The sequence below is a fragment of the Equus caballus genome, chromosome X, assembly GCF_041296265.1.
Source record: "Equus caballus isolate H_3958 breed thoroughbred chromosome X, TB-T2T, whole genome shotgun sequence".
In the NCBI taxonomy this organism is placed as follows: Eukaryota; Metazoa; Chordata; class Mammalia; order Perissodactyla; family Equidae; genus Equus; species Equus caballus.
Window position 1 is genome coordinate 101,278,358 of NC_091715.1, and position 21,580 is coordinate 101,299,937.

Here is a 21,580-nt window from a genome sequence, read left to right on the forward strand (position 1 = left end):
GCACTAATACTACTCTCTGTCGACGAACCTCGTGGGTGACCAGAACACAGAGTTGGGGCCAGACTGGCTGTGGGCAACTCTCGGTTTGCCACCTACTGTATCTGTGACCTCTTAGGAAAGTGATTTAATCCCTCTGTACTTCAATTTCCTCATCTGTAAGTTTCTGTAACAGTACTTAGTCTATAGAGTTACCTCTCTTAAGTGAGTTATCCTTTTCAAGTGCATGGCCCACAGTAATCACTGTACACTTTTCTTTTCAAATTAACAACTAAAACTCATTAGATTTTCTTTAGTTTCCTTTACGCTTGCAGGGGACTTTAAGTCCACAACGCTTCCCTGTCCCCACTGCTTAGGCTCTTACAGTAGATTCTACAGTATGCCCTCGATTATGGTTTTCAGGAGGATGTATTTCAATGTTACGTACTAAATTTCATGTGTTATTAGGGGAAAAAGCACGTAAAATGAACACATCAAAGAGGGATGCAAAGAGTAGGTACAGCCCAAGCTTGTGCACTGTGGAGGGTCACCTGGAGGCACCAACATTACAGAGGAGACCAGGAATGTGGGCAATCTCAGATCTCCAGGTCTCCTGAGGATAATGTTTTCCTGCAAAGGTGGATCAGGAGAATCCTACTGTCTTGGACCCTACTGTCAGGAAGGTGACTCAGCCCTCCGAAGCACAGGAGCATTGTGGGTTCCGAAGGCTACGGGTCACGTGGAGGCTGCCATCATGTCGCCAACAGTTATGTGGCAGGCCCAGCCCTACCTGTCATGTCGGCGCCATGGGCTCCTAAACCCAAAGGTCATGCCGTCTCTTTGGCACTGTTGCCGCTATGGTCGTGTGGTAGGTCCAGCTCTTCAAGTCACTACAGCAGCGTGGACCCTTCTCTCATGTAGCCCTTACTGGCTACGAGCATGTGGAAGCCTCAGCCGTTGATGTCATATAGGTGAGCCACTGCTTAGTGTCACCCGGATGCTATGGTTATGTACCACCCCCGTGCCCATGGTACACGTGAAACTCAGCCATCTCTGTCACGTGAAGCTCGTGGGCTACTAAACACTGCAGATCCATGTAGAGGCAACAACGTGGCTCCTACCACACGTGGCAGACAAAGCCCTTTCAGTGACATGGGCATTGCGCTACCGCTATTGGTCACGTGGATTCTGCGGTCACATGGCAGGATATGGTCACGCGAGACTCAGCCCTCTTAGTCACGCGAAGATTGAGGGCTCCTGAACCCTGAACGTAACGTGGATCCCGAGGTCATGCGACCCCTTGTGGTCGTGTAGCTCGGCTTAGCCTGCTGAGTTGCCGCCATTCCGTGCGGAAGACTTTAGAACTGCAGTGCGCCCCCTGGCTCAGGGGGAACTCTTGAGACTCGGGCTCGGATCGCAATCTCTCCACCAACTTGTATATCCTGCTGCGGTCTGCAGTGTCCGGTAAGGGGGCCGGCAGCCAGTATTAGAAGTTTAGTCAGAGAATTGGGCTTTTGGGGGCGGCCACGCGGCCGAAGACCTGAGAGGGGGCTGGGCAGACGTAGGGGGAGAGCTTCTGAATGTGGCCTGACTTTTGTCCACCGGTCAGAGCAGCCCTGTGGGTGTGTGTGACCTGATCCTAGACCCACGGGAGCTGCTGTCGGTGGAGAGTGAAGCGGCAGAGAGTGTTCGGCATCGGAGGGTGGGGGGGCCGTGGAGGGGGCTGCGGGGCTTCCTGGGCTTGTATGTCGTCTCAGCAGCAGGGCTCTGGAACCCGGACGGGACCCCCTTGCCCGCCCCCACACTAAAGCCTCATGCCTGCTTACCACCCCTCTATCTTCGCTGTCCGTGCAGTGTGACGGCCTCCTCTGACCATGCTGTGATTAAGGAGTCCAGAGACCTCCTAGATGCCGATTTGCATAGATGATTCCAAATCCTATCTTAATTTCTGCCACTTACTCGATTTTGTAAAGATTCTTCTTTATTCCCTCGATGTATTTTCCCCCCACAAACATTCCAAACGTGTGCTCAAGAAAGAAGCAAAGCGGAGCCAGCCCCGATGGCCTGGTGGTTGAAGTTTGGTGCTCACCGCTTTGCTGGCCTGGTTTGGTTCGGGTTTGGAACCGTCTGTCAGTTGCCATTATGTGACGGGGACTCACATAGAAGAACTAGAACTGCTTACAAATAGGATAAACCACCACGCACGGGGGCTTTGTGGAGTTAAAAAAAAAGGAAGGTTGGCAACAGGTGTTAGCTCAGGGCGAATCTTTCCCTGCAGAAAGAAAGAAAGAAGCAAAACAGAGCTAGAGGGAGATGGAAAGGGGAGGAAGCGGCAGAGTGGGAGAGGAGGAGGAAGGGAGGGGAGAGAGAGAGAGAGTGAGTTTATTTTCAGGAATTTGATATTTCAGTAAAAGTGTCAAAGTAGCCTTGCTGTGAAGATTCAGACTTTATTTTTATACTTAATTTGAAGTTCAGGGGTTTTACAAAATACTTCTGGGAGCTGGGCAGCGATTTTTCCATGCTTAGGATTTCTAAATGGCTTAAAGCAGTTCAGCCAGACACTATTGTTTCTGGTTCCCCCCATGAGTTTCTAACCATTGCTTCTTAGACTTCTTGAAAACTCCCTCCGTTCCTTCACTTGGAAAATAATAGTGAATTGATTTAAGAAAACACTAGGTAAAATTGTGGGTCATACTCACATTTGGCACGTCACGAAAGTGGTATTGAGTAGGTAAAGTTGAGCAAATAGCAAGATTGTGCTTACATTTATGGGGGATCTGAGTACTTCTTGACAAGTATATTCAAGAGTTCAACAATTCTTCAAGGTTCAAGAATACTGTCATTTGTGATAGTGTGTAATACATGTGGCTGAAATAATACACTTTATTTTTCTCTCATTTCAGCATTTCCAAGTTTGTTCTGCAAACACCAGGGCCAAGAAAGAGCAACAACAAAAATGTACTCTACTTTACAGAAGGATAGGACAAACAGGACTGAAGGTAAATTAATTTCCACACTGTAGGAATTTTTTAGAGAATATGCTAATATGCAGTACGAATCTCCAAGGAAGGGATAGTTTGCCTAACTTACGTGGGAATGGAACATTTTTCCACGGAGCGTCTCAGGTGCTAGTGTTCTTCAGAAAATATTTTGGGAAATCCTGTCCAAACTAAATCTCTACCACTTTAAGGCCTTGTGTCGTTGTTTACTAAAAGCAATGGGATGTATGTTTATAATAATTATAATGTACTCTTCTTTTCACTAAGAAATTACTTACTGCTCTTTCATTCCTTTTATCTTATGTCATTGGCCAGTCTCTCTCTCGCTTAAATCTTGTCAGTTTTTCGTTCTTCAGAGCTAATCCCAATTTCTAAGCATGTTTCTCGTAGCCTGGTGGCAAGAATAAGTGCGTAAGTGCAAATCATTAGGAACGCTTATCTGTAGCAGCAAATATAGTGCCCCCATCTAGAAAGCAAGATACAACTCATCTATCAGGATCAGCAGACACAATGCCTCTCATTTTATACAAATACTCCACACTTTGTCAAAACAGTTTTGTTATTACTATTTAACAATTCTGGCTGCCATGTTTTGACTCTCTATTATATGTCAAGCACTGTGATAACCTCGTGGTCTGAGTTAACTCGTTTAATCTTCAGAAAAATCCTACGAGGGTTTATTTTAATTTACAAACGAGACATGAGAGTCTGGAGAGGCTGAGTTATGCCGTAGCAGTAGACAATCCCCAAATCTCAGCGGCTGCTCCTCACTCCTACTGCATGTCCACGGCAGGTGCACGTCCATCACAGGATGGTGGATGTTGGGGGTCTGAGCAATTCTTATTGGAATGATTTGGAGACCCCAAACTGGCAAAGCAGCCACCATCTGGAAAACTGTCAGTCACTGTGCCCGAGGGGAAGAGGGCCCTGGGGGTCTCAAACCAGCAACCATAGGCTCTGGCCCAGAAATAACACATGTCACTCCCAAGCCATTAGCCAGCACTAGTCACATACACGGCCCTGCCCAAACAAAGGGCATCAAGCGAGAAAGGCAGTTCTACCAGGTGCCTGGAACAGGGGAGAAATGGAAGCACTTGGCAGACAGCACCACTGACTACTGCATGACGGGACTGAAACTCAGGGAGACTGAGTACTTGCCTAAAATCACATAGGCAGTAAGTGACAGAGCCGGGATTTGAAGCCAGACACGTATGTTTTCAAAGTCGATGTTCTCTCTATCCTCCTTTCAACATTGTATGCTATGCCCTTAAATGACATTCATATATATTTGTAACAGAGATTCCATGACTTAAATGCTCCAGTTCCCTCTTCCTTAATCATCTGCTATTCCAACAGTGCAACTGAACAGACATGATGGCATTGACCAAAAACAACAGCACTGCTAGGCCACACCTCTCTTCCAAACGAAAGAAGCTACTGGACTTTTGAGCGTCCGTTATATTCAAGAACAAAAATTAGAAAATAGGACCTGATGGTAGATGAAAAGACTGTTTATTGATCATTTGCTTAATAAAAACTAATCTCGTGTCTTTCCACCATTGTCAAGGAAAAATAATAAAAACAAGAGCAGAACGAAACTGCTAACTGATATGAGAGAATTCAAAAATGCTAAATGTCAGTACTTTTTTTTTGGTGAGGAAGATTGGCCCCGAGCTAACATCTGTTGCCAATCTTCCTCTTTTCGCTTGAGGATGATGGTCCCTGAGCTAACCTCTGTGCCAGTGTTCCTCTGTTTTATGTGGGATGCTGCCACAGCGTGGCTTGATGAGTGGTGCTAGGTCCGCGCCTGCGATCTGAACCTGTGAACCCCTGGCCGCTGAAGCAGAGCAGGTGACCTTAACCACCATGCCACCAGGCCAGCCCCCTAAATGTCAGTACTTTAGAGACATAGGATAATAAAGAAACCTCTGGCAACAGGGGTCAAGAAAATTAGAGATAAGGCACAGATAAGCCACTTGTGGAATGAAAAAGCTGTCATGCTTGCAGTTACAGCAAAGATTCAAGAGGTAAGATGATAATATGAGAAAGATAGGCTGATAAATTTAAAATTTAGATTAAATAGGTAAATCCCAGAAAAAAATATAACTTTCCATACTGGTGTAATAGAAAATCTTAATATTTTTTTTCTTTCTGCTTTTTTCTCTCCAAATCACCCCAGTACATAGTTGTACATTTCAGTTGTGGGTCAGAAAATCTTAATATTATTAAAAGTATTCTTGACGAGGAATACACAAGAAGGCCAAATTATTAGCCAATCTCAACTAGTTACATAAACGCAGAAAAGTGTAAATAAATTAATAGCAAACTAAATCCAGCAATGGCTAAAACAGGCAATACTGCATGACAAAGTTGTGTTTAATCCCAAGCATGCAGCGTAGGTTTAACATTAGGAGGTCCGTAATGCAATTTAGCACGTTAGTGGAATAAAGGAAGGAGGAAAAGATGATTATCACAAAATATCCAGTAAAAACAGGTTTACCAAAAAAATCAAATCACCAATCAGGATTAAACAACAATAATAATAATTCTTGGCAATTAATAAATAGAAAGATATTTCTTTAAATTGACAAGAAGTATTAATAAAGAACAAACTACATCAAACTTCACTCTTAATCGTGAAACATTAAAAGCATTCCCTTTAAAATCAGAAAAGAGACAAAGATGACTCATATGACCACTTCTTTTTAGCATCATCCTGTGTCTCCTAAGCAGTACAGCAGGCCAGAATACATATACACATCTATACATCCATAAAGAAATAAGTGTAATAATAAGTGAAAATAAAGCTCTCAATACCATATGGTCATCTTCATATAAATTCAGGAGAAGCTACAGAAAATTTAAAAGTGAAAATAAAGATTAATAAGTTTGTAGGACATAAGACTAATATACACAATTATAATTGTAACAAATAGAAAAATACCATTTTCATTCTGAACGTACCATTTACAAAAGCAAAAATTAGGACATTCTGTGAAATAAACTGTGAATCGGCTCCCTTGGTAATTATTCTAACATCCATAAACTCTTACATGCTTTCCTCTTCTATAGAGGCTAGAAAGCTTAAAACATGAAAGAGAACTAGTTGGTGGGTGTGTGTCTGTGACACACGCATTAACCAGAATCCCTTGCAGCTAGGGTCCCAAGTGGAATCTCGGTTGTATCAGGCATATGCACCATCCTGAGACTTGGAGGTGTAACTGAATGACGTGGGAGCCCCATATGGCTCAATGACGCGGTCAGCTATGTGTGATGGGAGAGGTCTCTGGGTTTTGTGGAGCGACCATAGCAGGTGCCTAGAATTCAGTCTCTGTCATACATGTCAAGTGGTGGGCAGGCAGCAGTGGTGTTTCAGGTCTAACAGTCCGATAGTGTGAGTGAGCTTCCCCTGGCTGTGCAACATCCAAGGGTACTTTTTCTGGCCGTCACGGGGTTTTTGTAAGCTGTATAACATATTTTACTAAGATATCTTATTTTTATAAAATAGCTAGAATGAATTCTGGCATAGGCAAGTAGAAACCGTGGTTAATAGAGAACTTGACACCGAAACTGTTTGCAAGCAAAGGGCCCTGAAGGAGGCGGGGATCTGGGATAGGTTGTGTGACCTAGTTGGATCTGAAGAGAGTAAGGATCCAGTTGACATTAGAGGATGGGGTATTGGCACTCCAGGGCACGCGGTGGTGAAAGAGTCGCAAAAATTATCACGTGTGTTCACTGGAATTGAAATGTCTTTGAAGTCAGTGTGTCAGTGGAGCAAGCAGCTGCTGTGAGGGACTCAGAGGACACTCCTTTCCCCATGGTATCGGGAAACATGTTGGTGAGGAGAGCGTCTTCACATCTGAAGCGTTCTGAAGTGGCTGACTTGTGTAGGCCACAGGTGAGGTGGGAGGTCCTGCCACTGACATGGTCACCCTCATTTCAGTGGGGATGTTGGGATCCTGGAGCCACAGGCCAAGTAGAAGCACTTAACCCCCCGCATCAAGGTGAGTGCTCTTGACCTTATTCGACAGCACAGATGGCAGGATGGTCACACTGATTTGACCTACCGTAACATTTGAGGGTGGCTACCTGATCAACAGATCCCTTGGATCTTGAAATATCTGAACAGTCTCTAAAGTTGCAACTGACCAGTGTAAAAGTAAGTAAAATTCAAACAAATATTTATTTACAATAAAATATAAGAACATAAAATATAAATAAATAAAACTTTACATCTGGTGACTTGAGCCATCTTGATGGCGAGTGATGGTCCCTTACTCAGTTCCCAACCTGACCCACAGCACCGTGAACGAAGGGACTACTGAAGAAATTCCCTACAATGAAGTCACAAGAAACTACAGTAAATCTTCTTCCTGGGCTTAGGCAGAGGGATCTCCAGCCATTTACCACAGTTACTGTGCACTTGCTTCAAGGACACTTGCTCCAAGCCAGAGCTCAAGAAGCTTTTCCTGGAAAGGGCCGGATCATAGATATCTGAGGCTTTGCAAGCCTGTTGGGCTCCAATGGAGCTACTCCAGTCCGCTGTGGTGGAAGAAAAGCTGCCATAGACGCAGCAAGGCTGTGTTCCAATAAAACTTTATGTATGGACAAGGACGTCTGAGTTGCAAATGATTTTCAGGTGTCAGGAAATAGTATTCTGCTTTTGACTTTTTTCAGCCATTCAAATATGTAAAAACCATTCTTAGCTTGCGGACCATCCAAAAGGAGGCTGCGGGCCAGGTTAGGCCCATGGGCCATAGTTCATCAGTCTCTGCTCGAGCCAAGCTAATGGAATCACTAGGCCCCCAAAACAGCGCTGAGTGGAAACTCAGCAAAATGAGGTGGCAGCCATTCCTAGGGTCTTCTGGCAAGCATCCCAAAAGCTGGTGCTTTTTAACACAGTGGTTGTCAGACTTGGGTGCACGCTGCAACCACATGAAGAGTTTTAAAAATGTGGTTGCCTGGGGCTGCCCCCAATTCCGCTTTGGTGGTTGTGGCTGTAGCCTGGTGCTACTGATTTTTCCCATCTCCCCAAGTGGCTTTAGTGTGTAAACAAGGTTGAGAACTACCTGAACAACTTAAATGATGAGAGTGCAAGTGTTGTACAATATTTAATTTTAAAATCTTATAATTGTGGTTTTGGAATAATAATATTCTAATAATAAATACATACAACATTCCAATAACAATCACTATGTAGCTATGCTGAAAGTATGAAATAAGAATTCCCGTGTAAGAAATGGGGAAGACTCTCTTAGGTAAGGAAAAAAAAAGGAATTGGGACAACACAGTGGCAAGGCAGAGGCCACCAGTGTTAGGGCCAGGGAGGAAGCTCAGCCAGCAGCGAGGCCAGAGCAAGGTGTAGAGTCAAGCCAAGCCCCAGCGAGCCCAGGGCTGACTCAGCAGTGAAGCCTCCTCCGTAGGAGACAGTGAGAACCCAGGCTGAGCACAGAAGGGACGGAAGAAACTCAGCAAATGCAGTGATTTGTACTGAGGGAAGAGAAGAAACAGAGAAAGCTGCAAAAGACCTTAAGATAATATTTCCTCAGAGAGATAAAGGAGTGATGAAGGAAGAAATTATATCCATTATATAAGAACAGAAGACTGACCAGGAAGATGGCTGCTTGAACACAAGGATCTGCTTTCACCTCCTCCTGAAAGTTCGTTAAAACAATATTAGGGGTAAGCAAATCAATACAGTGGGATATTACTCAGCAATAAAAAGGCAAGAACGTGGATGGATCTCAAAAAAACTTATGTTGAGTCAAAGCAGCCAGACACAAAGGAGTACAGGATGTATGATTCCATTTATGTGAAATCATGGAACAGGAAAAACTAATATAGAGAGACTGAAAGCAGATGAAGGTTTGCCCGGGGACAGAAGATGAAGAGGAGTTAAACTGGGCGCCTTCTGGGGTGTGGCACGTCTTCTATATCTTCATTAAGGGGGTGGTTAGCCCTGATCCCTGATTTTTACGAGTAAGGAACCAGGGACCAGGAGAAGGTGGGTGAATCGTCTAAAGCGATGCAGCTTAGTAAGCAGCAAGAAGATGCTCACATCTGCTTATCAGTGATAAGTTCTTCCTGTTATGCCGCGTAAGGAGACAGTAGGAGTAGTGCTTCCCTCGAGCACCTGGCAAAACCCCGACCCAGGCACAAGCATCCTCTTCTGCACGTAAAGCATAGATAGGAGAGCCAAAATACTACGCATTTCAGCCACCCATACATAGACACAGTTGATATTCTCACGTGTCCCTTTACCTTGGCTTCTTTATGTTTATATTTACACGTAGGAACATAAACATTCATTAACATCCTCTTCTGAGGAGCCATACTGTAATATACAGTTTTTACCCTGGCTTTTTTTCTTTCACGTTGTATCATGTGATGTGAGGAATATTCCGTGTTGTTTTTTGTAATCTGCCACTTAAGCTGCGACCGTTTCTTGATTAATAATGCTTCTGTTTTAAAGGTTAAAAGTTTGGAAATGGGAACTTAAGCCCCCCACTTAATCCTGCCATATGCCTGTTTTGGTGTCTGATCTTTCAATTTTGGTTCCCTTAAACAAGATGTCAGATTATTTCCTACCGGGGATGCCGTGGTTTAGCATCGCCACTTTATAACCTAGGTTACTAGCTGACACTGCGGCCTGCCCCCATACACCCATCTGTCTTCCTTCTCATAACAACAGAATGTACAACTAACACACGTTCATCCCTTACTAAACACCAGACGTTGCGCAAGGTACCTGACTTAGTAATAGCTAACTTGTTTGTAGTGCTTATTAGGTCACAGGCATTTCTCCGGGGGTTTTCTGTGTATTTCCAAATATTAACTCAGTTAATTCTCACAATTGCCTCACGAGGTAGAAACTCTTTACTACCTTCAATTTAAGGGGGGGGGGTGAAAAAAAACTTGAGTCACTGTGAGGTCAAAATTACTTGCCCTGGACCATGTAATTTAGCAGCAGGATCAAACCCTGGTTGATCTGACCTCAAATCCTATGCCCATAACCAATAATGTGTGGCTCTGTGTTAAGGCTGAAATGAGCACTGGGATGGGCCTCACTCAAAGTCCGGTGGGCACTGATGGGTGTGCCATCTGAGACCAAGTTGCACTGAACTCTAGCCTTCTGTCTAAGAGACCCCTCATTGCAGCTGTTCCCCTTACTGTCTCCCCTTTCTCAGACTCTGTGGGAACTGTTTCTCCAGTGTTCGCCGTGAAGGAACAGAGACAGACAAGATCTACTACATGGACACAGAGGAAGGTTTCTAGAGGCGTGCATATTGCCAGGATGAACTCAGTTCCTCAGAGGCTTTTTCCATTTGTGTTTCGTTCTCTTCCCAAGGCTCATCCTCATCTTTCTGACCTTACATCCTTCCCTTGGCCTTTTCACTCTATATGTCAGGTACTCACGTCCCTTCTTTCCCATCTATCCCTGATTCCAAGGACAATCATTTCTACCCCTCTGTGACAATATCAGCCACTCTCCGGTCCCCTCATCCTTCTGTGCCAAAGAGCCTGTACAGCACAGCCATGTGGCTGTAGGCATATATTTAGGCAGGGAATATTTTGTATGGTAAATGTAAAAAGTGAAACGTCTGGGTCACGAAGCGTAAGAATGGCTGGTGAATAGTTTAACCATACAGTAGGAAATTAGGCTCTCAAATACTGTTAGTAGAAATGCATATTGGTGTAAATATCATCAAATATCCTTAAGAAACTATCTCTTACATTTAAAAATATGGATGCACTTCTTCTGGGAAGCTGTAGACCAGGGACTCAGATACTGGACCTGCCCTGCAGCCCAAGCTGTGCTCCACTGGGTCTTTTGGTCTCCACCACTGGGGACGCTGTGTAACCCCGGTCAACCTATGGGTATTGTTCCGTTAATTGTTTTGTACTGAGAACTCTATTTTGTAATTTAAAAAAAATCAATTCAACTATTCAAACACCAATTTTATTTTAAAAATGGATTAAAAAGCATATTAAGGCCAAGAAGCATATATAATGGTCATATGTAATACAGGAGGATCCAGAAAATGTAGAGTCAGATCCAGTTTTGTGTGGCACTGCTTTTACGCCATGCACACACACACACTCTTCCCCTCCTCTGAGACGGTGGCTGTCCTTACTGTCTGTCACAAAGCTGAGCACTTAGAGACACGCCTGCAGGTCCAGACCTTTCTTCCTACACACACCAGACATCCAGGAAGCCATGTCTGCTGGATTCAAGGAAGGCTTCTCCTCGTTTCTGTCACCACTGTTTGCAAAAGCCTCCCTTCCTGAGATCGGAAAACCTGTAGTTTTAGCATTAGTCGACAGGGAAGTACGCAACTCTATTTCCAACTGGACGCTAACGAGAGATATTAAGTTTGCAAAAGGAAAATTCAACACATGCTGGTTTTACAAGCAGGTTATAAAACAGTTCTGCAGCCCAAATTTTTCTGGAATACATAGATGTGGTTAGAAATGGTTGAGTGGTATGCATTCTCAAAAGTGGCTTTGTTGATGATCCCAGGTCTACCTTACATACGTTCACTTAACAAATATTAATTAGACCCTTATTATATGCCAGCCGCTGCCAGCCCAAAGGGACTCGTAATCTGCAAACCCTGTGATCCAAACAGATTTCTGCATCTAATTCAAGACAGATATTCCACTTGATCCAAGACACCTGGGCCCACCCAAACTAGCCTAGCTTTCAGTCACAAAACATCATCCCGGTCTTACAGAAATCTGTCGGTGGGACCTGAAAGTTCACCATTAGAGGAGAACCCGTGCAGTAGCTGGAGGAACACTTAGGATGTGGAGGCAGATCAATAGGTGAGGACACAATTCCTGTCCTGCCACCTACTTGGCTGAGAAATCCTGGGAAATGTACCTAACCCCTGTGAGCCTAATATTCCTGATCTGAAAAGGGACCATGGCTACAGTGGTCATGGATTTCTGCGTGTGAGGAGGTCAAAGAAATCTAGTGAGTCTGCCCAACACGGAGCAACTGTTGGTTGCTGGTGGGCAAGTGTTGGCTTCCTTGTCACCACATCCTTCCCTACCACAGCAGGGTGCCATTGCCCTGTACTCAATGACATAGCAATGATGTCGGGGAATGCCGAAATGACACAGGAAGTAGCCGTCTGAACACACAGGGTGTCATAAAGGATATTCATGACTATTTCCTTGTGGGAGGATCAGCTACTATATGGTAGAGCCTGAGGGAGAACCCAGGCAGCCTGGGTGACAGGCACTAGGTGCTTTATAATACTCCTGTTATCACCTTTCATTCTGGCAGAACAACTGTGAGACAGGGATTGTGCTGAGATGCAAACGTTCAGTAAGTGGATGTATGTCTGTGTGTGTGTGGGGGGGGGGGGGACCGTGGTCCCTCTCTGGCTTCTTATCACGTGCCCACTCTCCTGTGAGATTCCCAAAACAAGGCCGTGCCTGAGATTGCTCGTGTCTGAATCACCTTGATGAGGGAGGGGTCTCGCCCTGTTTAGGCACCAGACTTGGTCAGTCTGGGGATTGCTGTAGCTGTTAGCTGGCTCACTTGGACACTTTCCCCTCCGCGATGGTATTTCTGAAGTAATGTTAGTTCTCGAAAATGATTCTGACTCTTGTTATATGCCATATGTTGACCACATGCACTTACTCCTCCCTTTAATATTTGATTTCTTCCTTTCATTGGTGGATTTTCAGGAAAACGAGTTGGTTGCCTGGCATTGTCCAAAGGTCACCGATAGTGTTTCTCTTGGTGGTTGTTATTGTGGTTTAGTATGATTATGAAGTCATGGCTTTTTAACATGTTGATGGGCTTCAAACCATTGTTGTATGGTTTTGAGCAGAAGAGTGAAATGACTTGCTTCATGCTCTGCTGCTGGGTTGAAAACAGATGGTGACAGAGCAAGGATGAAAGCAGAGGGACCAGTTGGTAGGTGCTATAATCCAGGAGATAGGTGTTGGTGTCTTGGCTAGGGTGGGAGTAATGGAGGTGGGGAGAAGCAGCTAGGTTCGGGATATACTTTGAGAGAGGGGCCAAGAGAATTTCCTGATCAGTTGGATGTGGAGTATGAGAGAAAGAGAACACTCCAGGTTGCCTCCAAGTTTTGGGGACTGAGCAAGTGGCATTTCTGGCTCAAATGCTCGATTCATGTCTAATTTCACTTCCAGTGCCACACAGGCAATGTCCCAAAGGTTGTGAGCAGCAGGAGGGTCCTGAGAGCGGGCCACACAATGAAAGCAATGACTTCTCAGAGGAGTTCATCTGAGGCTGGTCCTAATCACTACATCGTGGAGTGATCAGCATTGAACGAACTTTTACTCATAAGTGTGCCCTCAGCCAACATGGAGTAATTAATTTATAAAGTGTACAGCACACAAACCTAGGAAACCTTAACTATTAGAACCCAAAAGGAAGCTGGTTTCTAACAGCCTAATTACCTGAGTAATCCTCCCTCCCCTCAAACCACTAGGATTATTATCTGCTGGTACACTGTTTGACTTGAATGTGATAAAAATAAAATACCTTTAGTGAATCCACCTACAGGAGATAGAACTGAGACTATCTTATTTCTGTAGATGCCCAGAAAAACTTCCAAATCTCTCCATATGGTGAATTACAAATGTTGGTGGGGAGTGTTTGGGTGGGAGGGGTGAACAGCAACACAAATCCTAGGAGTGAATACAGGCTGAAATATAACCAAGACACTTTACAAGCACACCTGTGGCTACAATACCCAATAAAGTAGACATCAGAGCAAAGAAATTAATAAGAGACAAACAGAGGCACTACATAATGATAAAAGGATCAATCCACCAGGGAGACATAACAACCCTAAAAGTATATGTACCAAACAACAGAGCCTCAAAGTACACAAAGCAAACTCTGATGGAGCCGAAAGGAGAAACAGCCATGTCCATAATTATAATTGGGGCCATCAATACCCCCCCTTATGAGCAGGTGATAGAATTACTAGAGAGCAAACCAGCAAGGATTTAGGAGATCTGAATAACACAATAAACTAACAGGATCTACATGATGTAAATAGAACACCCAACAACAGCAGACTACAATGTTTTTTCAAGCGTCTATGTAACATTTACCAAGATAGACCATCTCCCGGGCCATCAAACAAATCTCAGCAAATTTAAGAAGAATTGAAACCATACAGAGTATCTTCTCTGACCATAATGGAATCAAATTAGAAACCAAGAGTAGAAAGAGAAAGGGAGAATGCCTGAACCCTCGGATATGGTAGTTGATACATCATTCCAGTTGGTCATTCAGACGCCTGTTGTAGAAGAGCCGAAGTTAGAAAGAGCTGTCTCCTGAGCAGAAAGGCATGTCAGGCTAGGCAAAGAGAAAGCTCACTCTGGATATTTCAACAGGGTGTTGTTGAGAGCTAGGCTGGAGTCTGTTACATCAGTCCCACCTGACGTTAAAGCTTGTACTACACCGGCAGAGGAAGTACAGCTTGCTGATTGTTAGTGGAATCAGTTTGGTGGCCGATTGGCTTTGGGAAGTGAGAGAGGTTCCCTCCCAGGTACTGGTGTGGTTGCTAGAGAGGCCTGAGAGAAGGCAAGATTCAGATACCTTTCTAGTGTATGACTGGTGTCCCATCTAACCCATGGACGCACACGCCTCTGCTCTTTATAAACCCTGCTGCATTTTTTAAGAGATTCAACACAGTTTCCCCCTCCCGCTCCTCCTGCTCCTCCTCCTCTAACATATCTTCCCTGATAGTGCCCTCTGTTAGATAAGGCTCTCCTGTCTGCGCAGGCAGAGGAGTTTCCTTTCTGGAGTTTGTGGGATTGGTCCCTTAGGGCAGGCTGGCACCTTGCTTGCCCTACCATGGTGTTAGCTCAAGACGTAGTAGATGGTAAATGGACCACTGATGTGTCTTCAAACTTGTATTGTTGTTCCCCTTTCCAGAATACAATGATAGTGGCAGCTTACCTCGAGGAAGAAATAGAAATTGGAGTTCTTTCCGAGGTAATTTTGGCAAAAGGAACCCTCGTGATCACGGTGGATATGAACCTTGGCCTTCACACCACCAGGAGCATGATGGAAACATGGTGATGAGGGATGTCCAGAAGGACCCCCAAGTAAGATGGTAAGTGACCAGGCAGCCTGGTTTGCATGTAGCAGCTCCTGGGACTATGCAGCTGTTTCACTCTCCATGGTGATTTCCTTCTCTCACTGGAAAACTGGAGAATACTGGGAGTGGAATAATGGTTGAGCAATCCTAATTGTAGTCCTGCTGTCAGAGAGGCAAAGGTGTATAGAAGACTTTCTTAGCATTGATGGCCACTCCCCTTCTCTGCACTTCCCCCCGCAGGACGCCCTACACTATTCGACACAAAAACAGAAGAGTGAAATGGCATAATGAAGACCATATCCAGAGGGCTGCGTGGAGAAACAGAAAACCTTTGGAGAGAGAAGTGGGGGATAACACAAAAGATGGAACCCCAGGGAGCTGGTTCAAGATCACAGTGAGTGTCCTACAAAACTGTAGGCAATGTACAGGAGAGAAAGGAGAAAGGTCGGGGTTTCGGGGGTTGTGTTGGGCTCATGTAGAGACACTAAGTACTTTGCTGGGGACAGTTTGTAATCTGTCTTTTTTAGTACAAGGAGTTAACCTTCTTGTTTATCTAAGGGCCAATTCAAAGAAGCCATATAAAGTGAACAGGCTGACTGTAGGGAGAACAGAGGAGCCTGTCTAAAGGCAAAGATGGAAACTACTGTCACAAAGGTGGAGCAGCTCCACACTGGATGTCTCAGTTTGGCTGAAGCTGAGTGTGGAGGATGGGGGTCGAGTCTCTGGAGACATTGTCTGAGGTGCGAGCAGGGTCTGCCCTAGGGAGGATCTCCTGGAACTTTACAAAAAGAAGATCATGCCTACCACTTTAAGTTGATTGTTTGGAGGAGAGCTTTGGATAGAGAGAAAAGGAATGTAGGAAATCTATATTTGGCACAAACATAAGAAATCATGCCAGTCGTCCCTTCTTTTGAAATCCTTTGAAGCGCAATAGAAGGTTGGAAAAGAACACTGCTGGGTCTGTTCTCCAGGCTTGATTCCATGTTGTCTCTCTTCTCTCCAACCCTTTTCACCCCCAGATTCCATATGGGAGAAAGTATGACAAGACATGGCTAATGAATTCAATCCAGAGCCATTGCAGTGTCCCCTTCACTCCAGTGGATGTAAGAGACGATGGCGAAGTCAGATGAGTGGGCACAGGAAAGGGGGAGAGCCCTGGCTCGGCAGGGGCCATGGCCTCTGACACTATTGCTGTTGCCTTCAATCCCTGTAGTTCCACTACGTGAAAGACTGGGCTCGGTTCTTTGTGCAGGATGCTGGCCCTGCCTCTGCTTTGAGGGATGTGAGCTACAAGATTTCTGGCAAGGAGAACCAAAAGGTGTCTGTTGAGGGCCGTACCTGTACCCAGTCCCGGGGGAGGAGGACAGGCCAAGGGCCCGTGGTCGTCTTTGGAATTAAAGTTCATGGTGCTTACTCCACCTCGCCTTCCTGCAGATATCTATCATTGTTGATCCTTCTGCTGAACCCTACTCTGTGCAGAATAAGTTGGAACCAGAAGAAATGGAGCAGCTAAAGGTAATGCAGATTCAAGGTACATTGTATGCCCACACCCAGACCCACCTCTTCTTCCCCCAGCCCCTGATTTCCCTATCACCACCACAGCCTCAGAGCCTCTCTCTCCATCTCTCCCTGCAGCTGGCCATGAGCAAACGATATGATGTCTCCCAGCAAGCTCTTGACCTCCAAACGCTCCGCTTTGACCCAGGTATGCCTGACAGCAGTAATTCTGAGGCAGGTGAGGACAGAAAGATCTGCCTGGGAGGGAGACTTAGGGATGGTGACGTGGAGAGGGGTTGGTGCTGGCCCTGGACCCATCTCCACCTTCTCATTCTCTCTTCTTGGCTTTCTGAAGACTTGGTGGACCATGACGTTGATATAATCCTGAATCGAAGAAGCTGCATGGCTGCCACCCTGCAGATCATCGAAACGAATTTCCCCAAGGTGAGGCCTTAGGCCTAGCGCTGGTATTATGATGGGGGTGGAACAGATGGGATGGAGGACAGACTTGTCTCCCAGGCCCCAGATGTCACCATCACTCTAACTCTTCTTCCTCAAAAGCTGTTGTCCTTGAACTTGTGCAACAACAAACTGTACCAGCTGGATGGCCTGTCTGACATTATACAGAAGGCCCCGACAATCAAGATCCTGAACCTCTCCAAAAATGAGGTGGGAAGAGGGAGCCAACCAAAGTTGGTTGAGAGTGGGTGGTGGTGCTCATCAGAGTGATGACAGGAGGCAGGTGAAGGTGCCTGTGGGAGAGGGTGGGGGCTGGGTGCGCAGGGGCCCAGATGTCTGTCTTTCCTTGGGACTCCTTTTCCAGTTTCCTCCCCATGTTCCTCAGCTGAATTCCGCGTGGGAGGTGGGCAAGATGAAAGGGCTGAAACTTGAAGAGCTGTGGCTGGAAGGCAACCCCTTGTGTGACACCTTTCGAGACCAGTCCACCTACATAAGGTCGGTGTGAACCCCTGTCACCCTTATTGGGGACTTTCACCCATGGAAGCCTGAACGACCCCTGACAATGCCCCTCTGCAGAGGTGGTGGGCCTGGTCCTCTGGGAGGACCACAGGCCCTGCCTTCTCTTTTCTGTGTCCCTCATCATTGCTTAGAGGGCTACTTTCCTTCCTCTGACCAGCTCACCTCTTCAGGTGCTCTGGGCTCTGTTTCAGGACTCTGCACCCAGCTTGCTCTAGCATGCTCTCCCAAGAGTGTGTTCCAGGCGGCAGGGTTCCCCCTACTCATGAGGACCAGGGGTCACCAGCCTTGAGCCAGATGCTGGTGCCCTGGACTGAGCAGGGCCCTCTGGACCAAGGTCTCATGCTGAGACAGGCCTTCTTGCTTCTGAGCCAATATGGAGTTTCCCTCTCCTGCCCTGAGAGGGATCCTCTTTCCCTTGGTTCAAATGGGTCTCTCCTCCAATCCCAGGCTGCCATGGGAGCTTTCCTACCCCATGCTGAGGTCCGAGGCCCCAGGTGGCTGTCATCATGACATCTGTTCCTCTGGCGCAATGCCATGAGCTGGGCACTCCTTGGTAGAAAGCTGGGTTCCCTGAGTCAAGGGGCCAGAAGTGGGCCACCGCCACTGAGAGGGCTTCCTGAGGCAGAAGTGAAAGGCAGAGGGCAGAGGTGGCTGAGGAGACAGAAGGAAAGGCCTCTCGGGGGCACTGCCCCTCCCTCCATCCACATGTCACATCATCCTGCCTGGTCCTTCCTTGGAGCTCTGTGTCACCAAAGACGGGTGTGATTCCTCAGACAAGGAATTGACTAAGACAGGAACAGGTGCACAGGGGCCATCAGGAGAGAAGGTGGTGATCACAGAGGGGGCCACAGATCCACAACCCCATGCTGAGCTGGGACCTGACCCTTTACTCCTTCAGGGGAAGGTCTCCTGCCCCCATGGCTGCTCTATTTCCCATTCCCAGTTCAGACTGAGCTCACACAGGTGACAAAGTGTCAACCAGCATCCAACGGGCCCCCAGCCCAACAAGTGCATGTTTTCCATTCCTACCTCAGGTCCAGGGCCAGCCAGGGTGGATGAAGGAAAGGGCTGCAGCAGGGGAGCCATCACCCCTTTCTTCTCTCTTCTTCCCTGACCCCCACCACCAGGGCTTCTTTCTCTTCCCTTTGTTTTACTTTCTCTCTCTCCCTTGTCTCTACTCCCCTATGTCTCTCTCATCTCTCTAATCTCTGTCCTCCTACCTTCACTCCCTCTGTTCTCACCCACTCTCTTCTCATCCCCTCTCCTTCCCTCCCTGCCTCTTGATCCCGGCCTCACTCACCTCCCTGCCCCAGCATCCTGCGCCATCTCTGGGGATGTGCTGGTCCTGGCAGAATGCTGGACCCCCTGCGAGGTAGCAGAGCCCTGGGCTCCCACCCCATTCCCTCTCCTCTCTGGAGCCTTCAGTGGGGTCTTGGAAGAAGGAAGGGGTCAGGGAGGCGAAGGAAGCCCTGGACCTGGGCTCCAAATGCTATATTGTGCATGGGGAGGAGTGAGAGCAGTGTAGGTGAGAGCCACCCAGGGGGAAGGAGAAGGAGGGAGGGAAGCCAGGAGGAAGGGAAGGCAGGAGGGAGGGAATACGAATGTGAAGGTGTGGAGTGAGATCTAGAGACTGCGCCTTTCAGACAGTCCATATGACAGATGCTCAGTGCTCAGCGGGGAAGTGGACCCAATAGCCATGAAATCAGAGGCTGAGTTGGGCAAAGGGGCCTTCTGGACGGGCAGAAGACACTGGGCTGTGTTTATGGTATCAGTATTTTAAATCAAAGGAAGTGCTGCAGCCCCGAACTATCAACCACTTCTTTCTATTTTCGGTTTTGGACAGTGCCATCAAGGAATATTTCCCCAAGTTGTTACGCCTGGTAAGTGCCTACATTTGTGATTGTCTCTCGCTCACATTGATGACCTCCACATCTGTCCCCAAGCCCTTTGGGGCTCGCCTAGGTTATATGTTTGCATGAGACCTTTATCCATTTTAAGGGACAGGGACTCCTGAGAAAGACATGAATATATTTGGTGGGAAAATGCCCATGCTAACGCCCACACACACAAAAAGCTGCGTTTAATAGTAGAGACTTCCAAGACCTCATGATGAAGACGCCCACTGTAGTCTTGCCCATGGATTTTCCAGGGCCCTTTCACACCTGACCTCTGACCCTCACCCTCTCCTGGGCCCATCCTTTTCCCTGATCATCTAGGGCCACCTCCCTGGTCTGCACTGCTGACTTCCTCTTCCCTTCTCCAGGATGGCCGGGAGTTACCCACGCCGATTGTCGTTGACGTTGACATCCCATACTTAATAAAGCCCTGCAAGGTGAGGAAGAAGGGCAAAACAACTCTGAGGTATCAAAGGAGGTTTAATCAGCCACATGATCTCAAATGTCTTTTGATTCCAGGAAAGCTATAAAGGATCTGAGATGCTGAAGAATCTAGTCCTGCAATTCCTGCAGCAGTAAGTACTCCCGGGAGCACAGGAATGGGGAAGGCTGGGACAGGCCAGGCCACCCAAGCACAGGTCTGCTTGTGGGAGTTTTTGAGTCTCATTTGAGGTCCACACAACAGAAATAGACTGTCTTCATTGCTCCCCCACAGGTATTACTTCATCTATGACTCTGGAGACCGACGGGGTCTTCTTGGTGCTTACCACGATGAGGCCTGCTTCTCCCTGAGCATTCCCTTCAACCCCGAGGACCCAGCTCCGTGAGTATCACAGCTCAGACTCTGTTCCTGGGCCCTGTGGCTCCCCAGCAGACACAGGCCAGCTCCTGGAAATACCCACACTGGACAGATCACCACCTCCTGTTCCTCTTTCACTCCTAGAAGCAGCTTGTGCGAGTACGTCAAGGATAACAGGAACATAAAGAAGCTCAAGGACCCCTGTGCGTGTGGGAAGATTGGGCAGGGAAAGGGGGCGTGGAGGGGTCAGTCAAGGCCCAGGGTGTGGCAGTCCCTGACCTTCACTCTCATCCCCCCACAGACCTGCGGGTTCAGCTGCTGAAACATACAAAACATGACATCGTGCTCTCCCTCTGTGTGTTGCCCAGAACTCAGCACGACTTCAGCTCCTTTCTGGTGGACATGTGGTACCAGACGGTGAGCACCTGCTTCCTCCCTCAGGCGTGCCCAGAAAGCCGCAGGTGGGTAGGAGGTTTAGGTGGTGACTGAGCCCCTGGGCTCTTCCCTTTCAGGAAAGGGTGCTGTGCTTCTCTGTCAACGGGGTGTTCAAGGAAGGTGAGTGTATGTGGAGTCCCCACCCCAGATGCCCCACTGCTACCTCCCCTTGGCTGGGCTCCCTCTCAGAACTCTCCCAGCTTCCCTGATCCCTTCCCCTCTCCTCCTACTGCCTCTGTGTTCTTCAGTCCCCACTCTGACCTCAAAGAATGAACTGCATTATTTTTAAATGATAAATTCAATGAAAATTCAGAAATACCTTCTATGCTGCCAAAAGAAAAACATTAAAATGAGAAAAGTGGGGAGAACATATTTACAAACAATATTGCAGACTTTGTGCTAATGTGCCTGTATATAAAGGACTTTTGCTAACCAGGGGCAAGAGACACAAAGATATCAATAATTAATTTAGCTAAAAAGCAAAATGTTTCTCCAATAAATGTCTGCATGGAGTCCAAACCATATTGTTCCAAGAAAGGAAAATCCAGAGATGCCACAATGAGTCCCCACCCCAGATGCCCCACTGCTCCCTCTCCCTGGCTGGGCTCCCTCTCAGAACTCTCCCAGCTTCCCTGATCCCTTCCCCTCTCTTCCTACTCCCTCTGTGTTCTTCAGTCCCCACTCTGCTTCCAAACCATCCTGGTCTGACCTGTGTCCATGCTTGTCTGCCCTGCACAGCTCAGGCATCAGGGACACAGGCTGTGGAGTTTGATGTCTCTCATCCCAGATACTTACTCTGTGAACTTGGGCCAGTTACCTAACCTCTAAGTTTCCTCACTTGCGAAATGGGACTAATGACATCCACCTCTTGGGTAGCTGTGAAAAATGAATCAAATGAACTTG

The 21,580-nt window shown here is 46.9% G+C and overlaps 1 protein-coding gene across 1 annotated transcript in view; it reads left to right on the top strand.

Moving 5' to 3' along the window:
* Window positions 1-1,205: 1,205 nt before the first annotated feature.
* LOC138921743 (nuclear RNA export factor 2-like) overlaps window positions 1,206-21,580 on the top strand; it is a 30,802-nt gene continuing 10,427 nt past the window's right edge. The window contains exons 1-18 of the mRNA XM_070256903.1: window positions 1,206-1,440; window positions 2,880-2,975; window positions 14,908-15,088; window positions 15,314-15,467; window positions 16,093-16,176; window positions 16,287-16,391; window positions 16,508-16,588; window positions 16,709-16,778; window positions 16,926-17,014; window positions 17,132-17,239; window positions 17,415-17,524; window positions 19,392-19,428; window positions 19,812-19,880; window positions 19,963-20,018; window positions 20,159-20,266; window positions 20,387-20,445; window positions 20,544-20,659; window positions 20,755-20,797. Coding sequence (XP_070113004.1) covers window positions 2,933-2,975; window positions 14,908-15,088; window positions 15,314-15,467; window positions 16,093-16,176; window positions 16,287-16,391; window positions 16,508-16,588; window positions 16,709-16,778; window positions 16,926-17,014; window positions 17,132-17,239; window positions 17,415-17,524; window positions 19,392-19,428; window positions 19,812-19,880; window positions 19,963-20,018; window positions 20,159-20,266; window positions 20,387-20,445; window positions 20,544-20,659; window positions 20,755-20,797 — 1,513 coding nt within the window. The 5' untranslated portion in view covers window positions 1,206-1,440; window positions 2,880-2,932. The remainder of the gene's footprint in view (window positions 1,441-2,879; window positions 2,976-14,907; window positions 15,089-15,313; window positions 15,468-16,092; window positions 16,177-16,286; window positions 16,392-16,507; window positions 16,589-16,708; window positions 16,779-16,925; window positions 17,015-17,131; window positions 17,240-17,414; window positions 17,525-19,391; window positions 19,429-19,811; window positions 19,881-19,962; window positions 20,019-20,158; window positions 20,267-20,386; window positions 20,446-20,543; window positions 20,660-20,754; window positions 20,798-21,580) is intronic.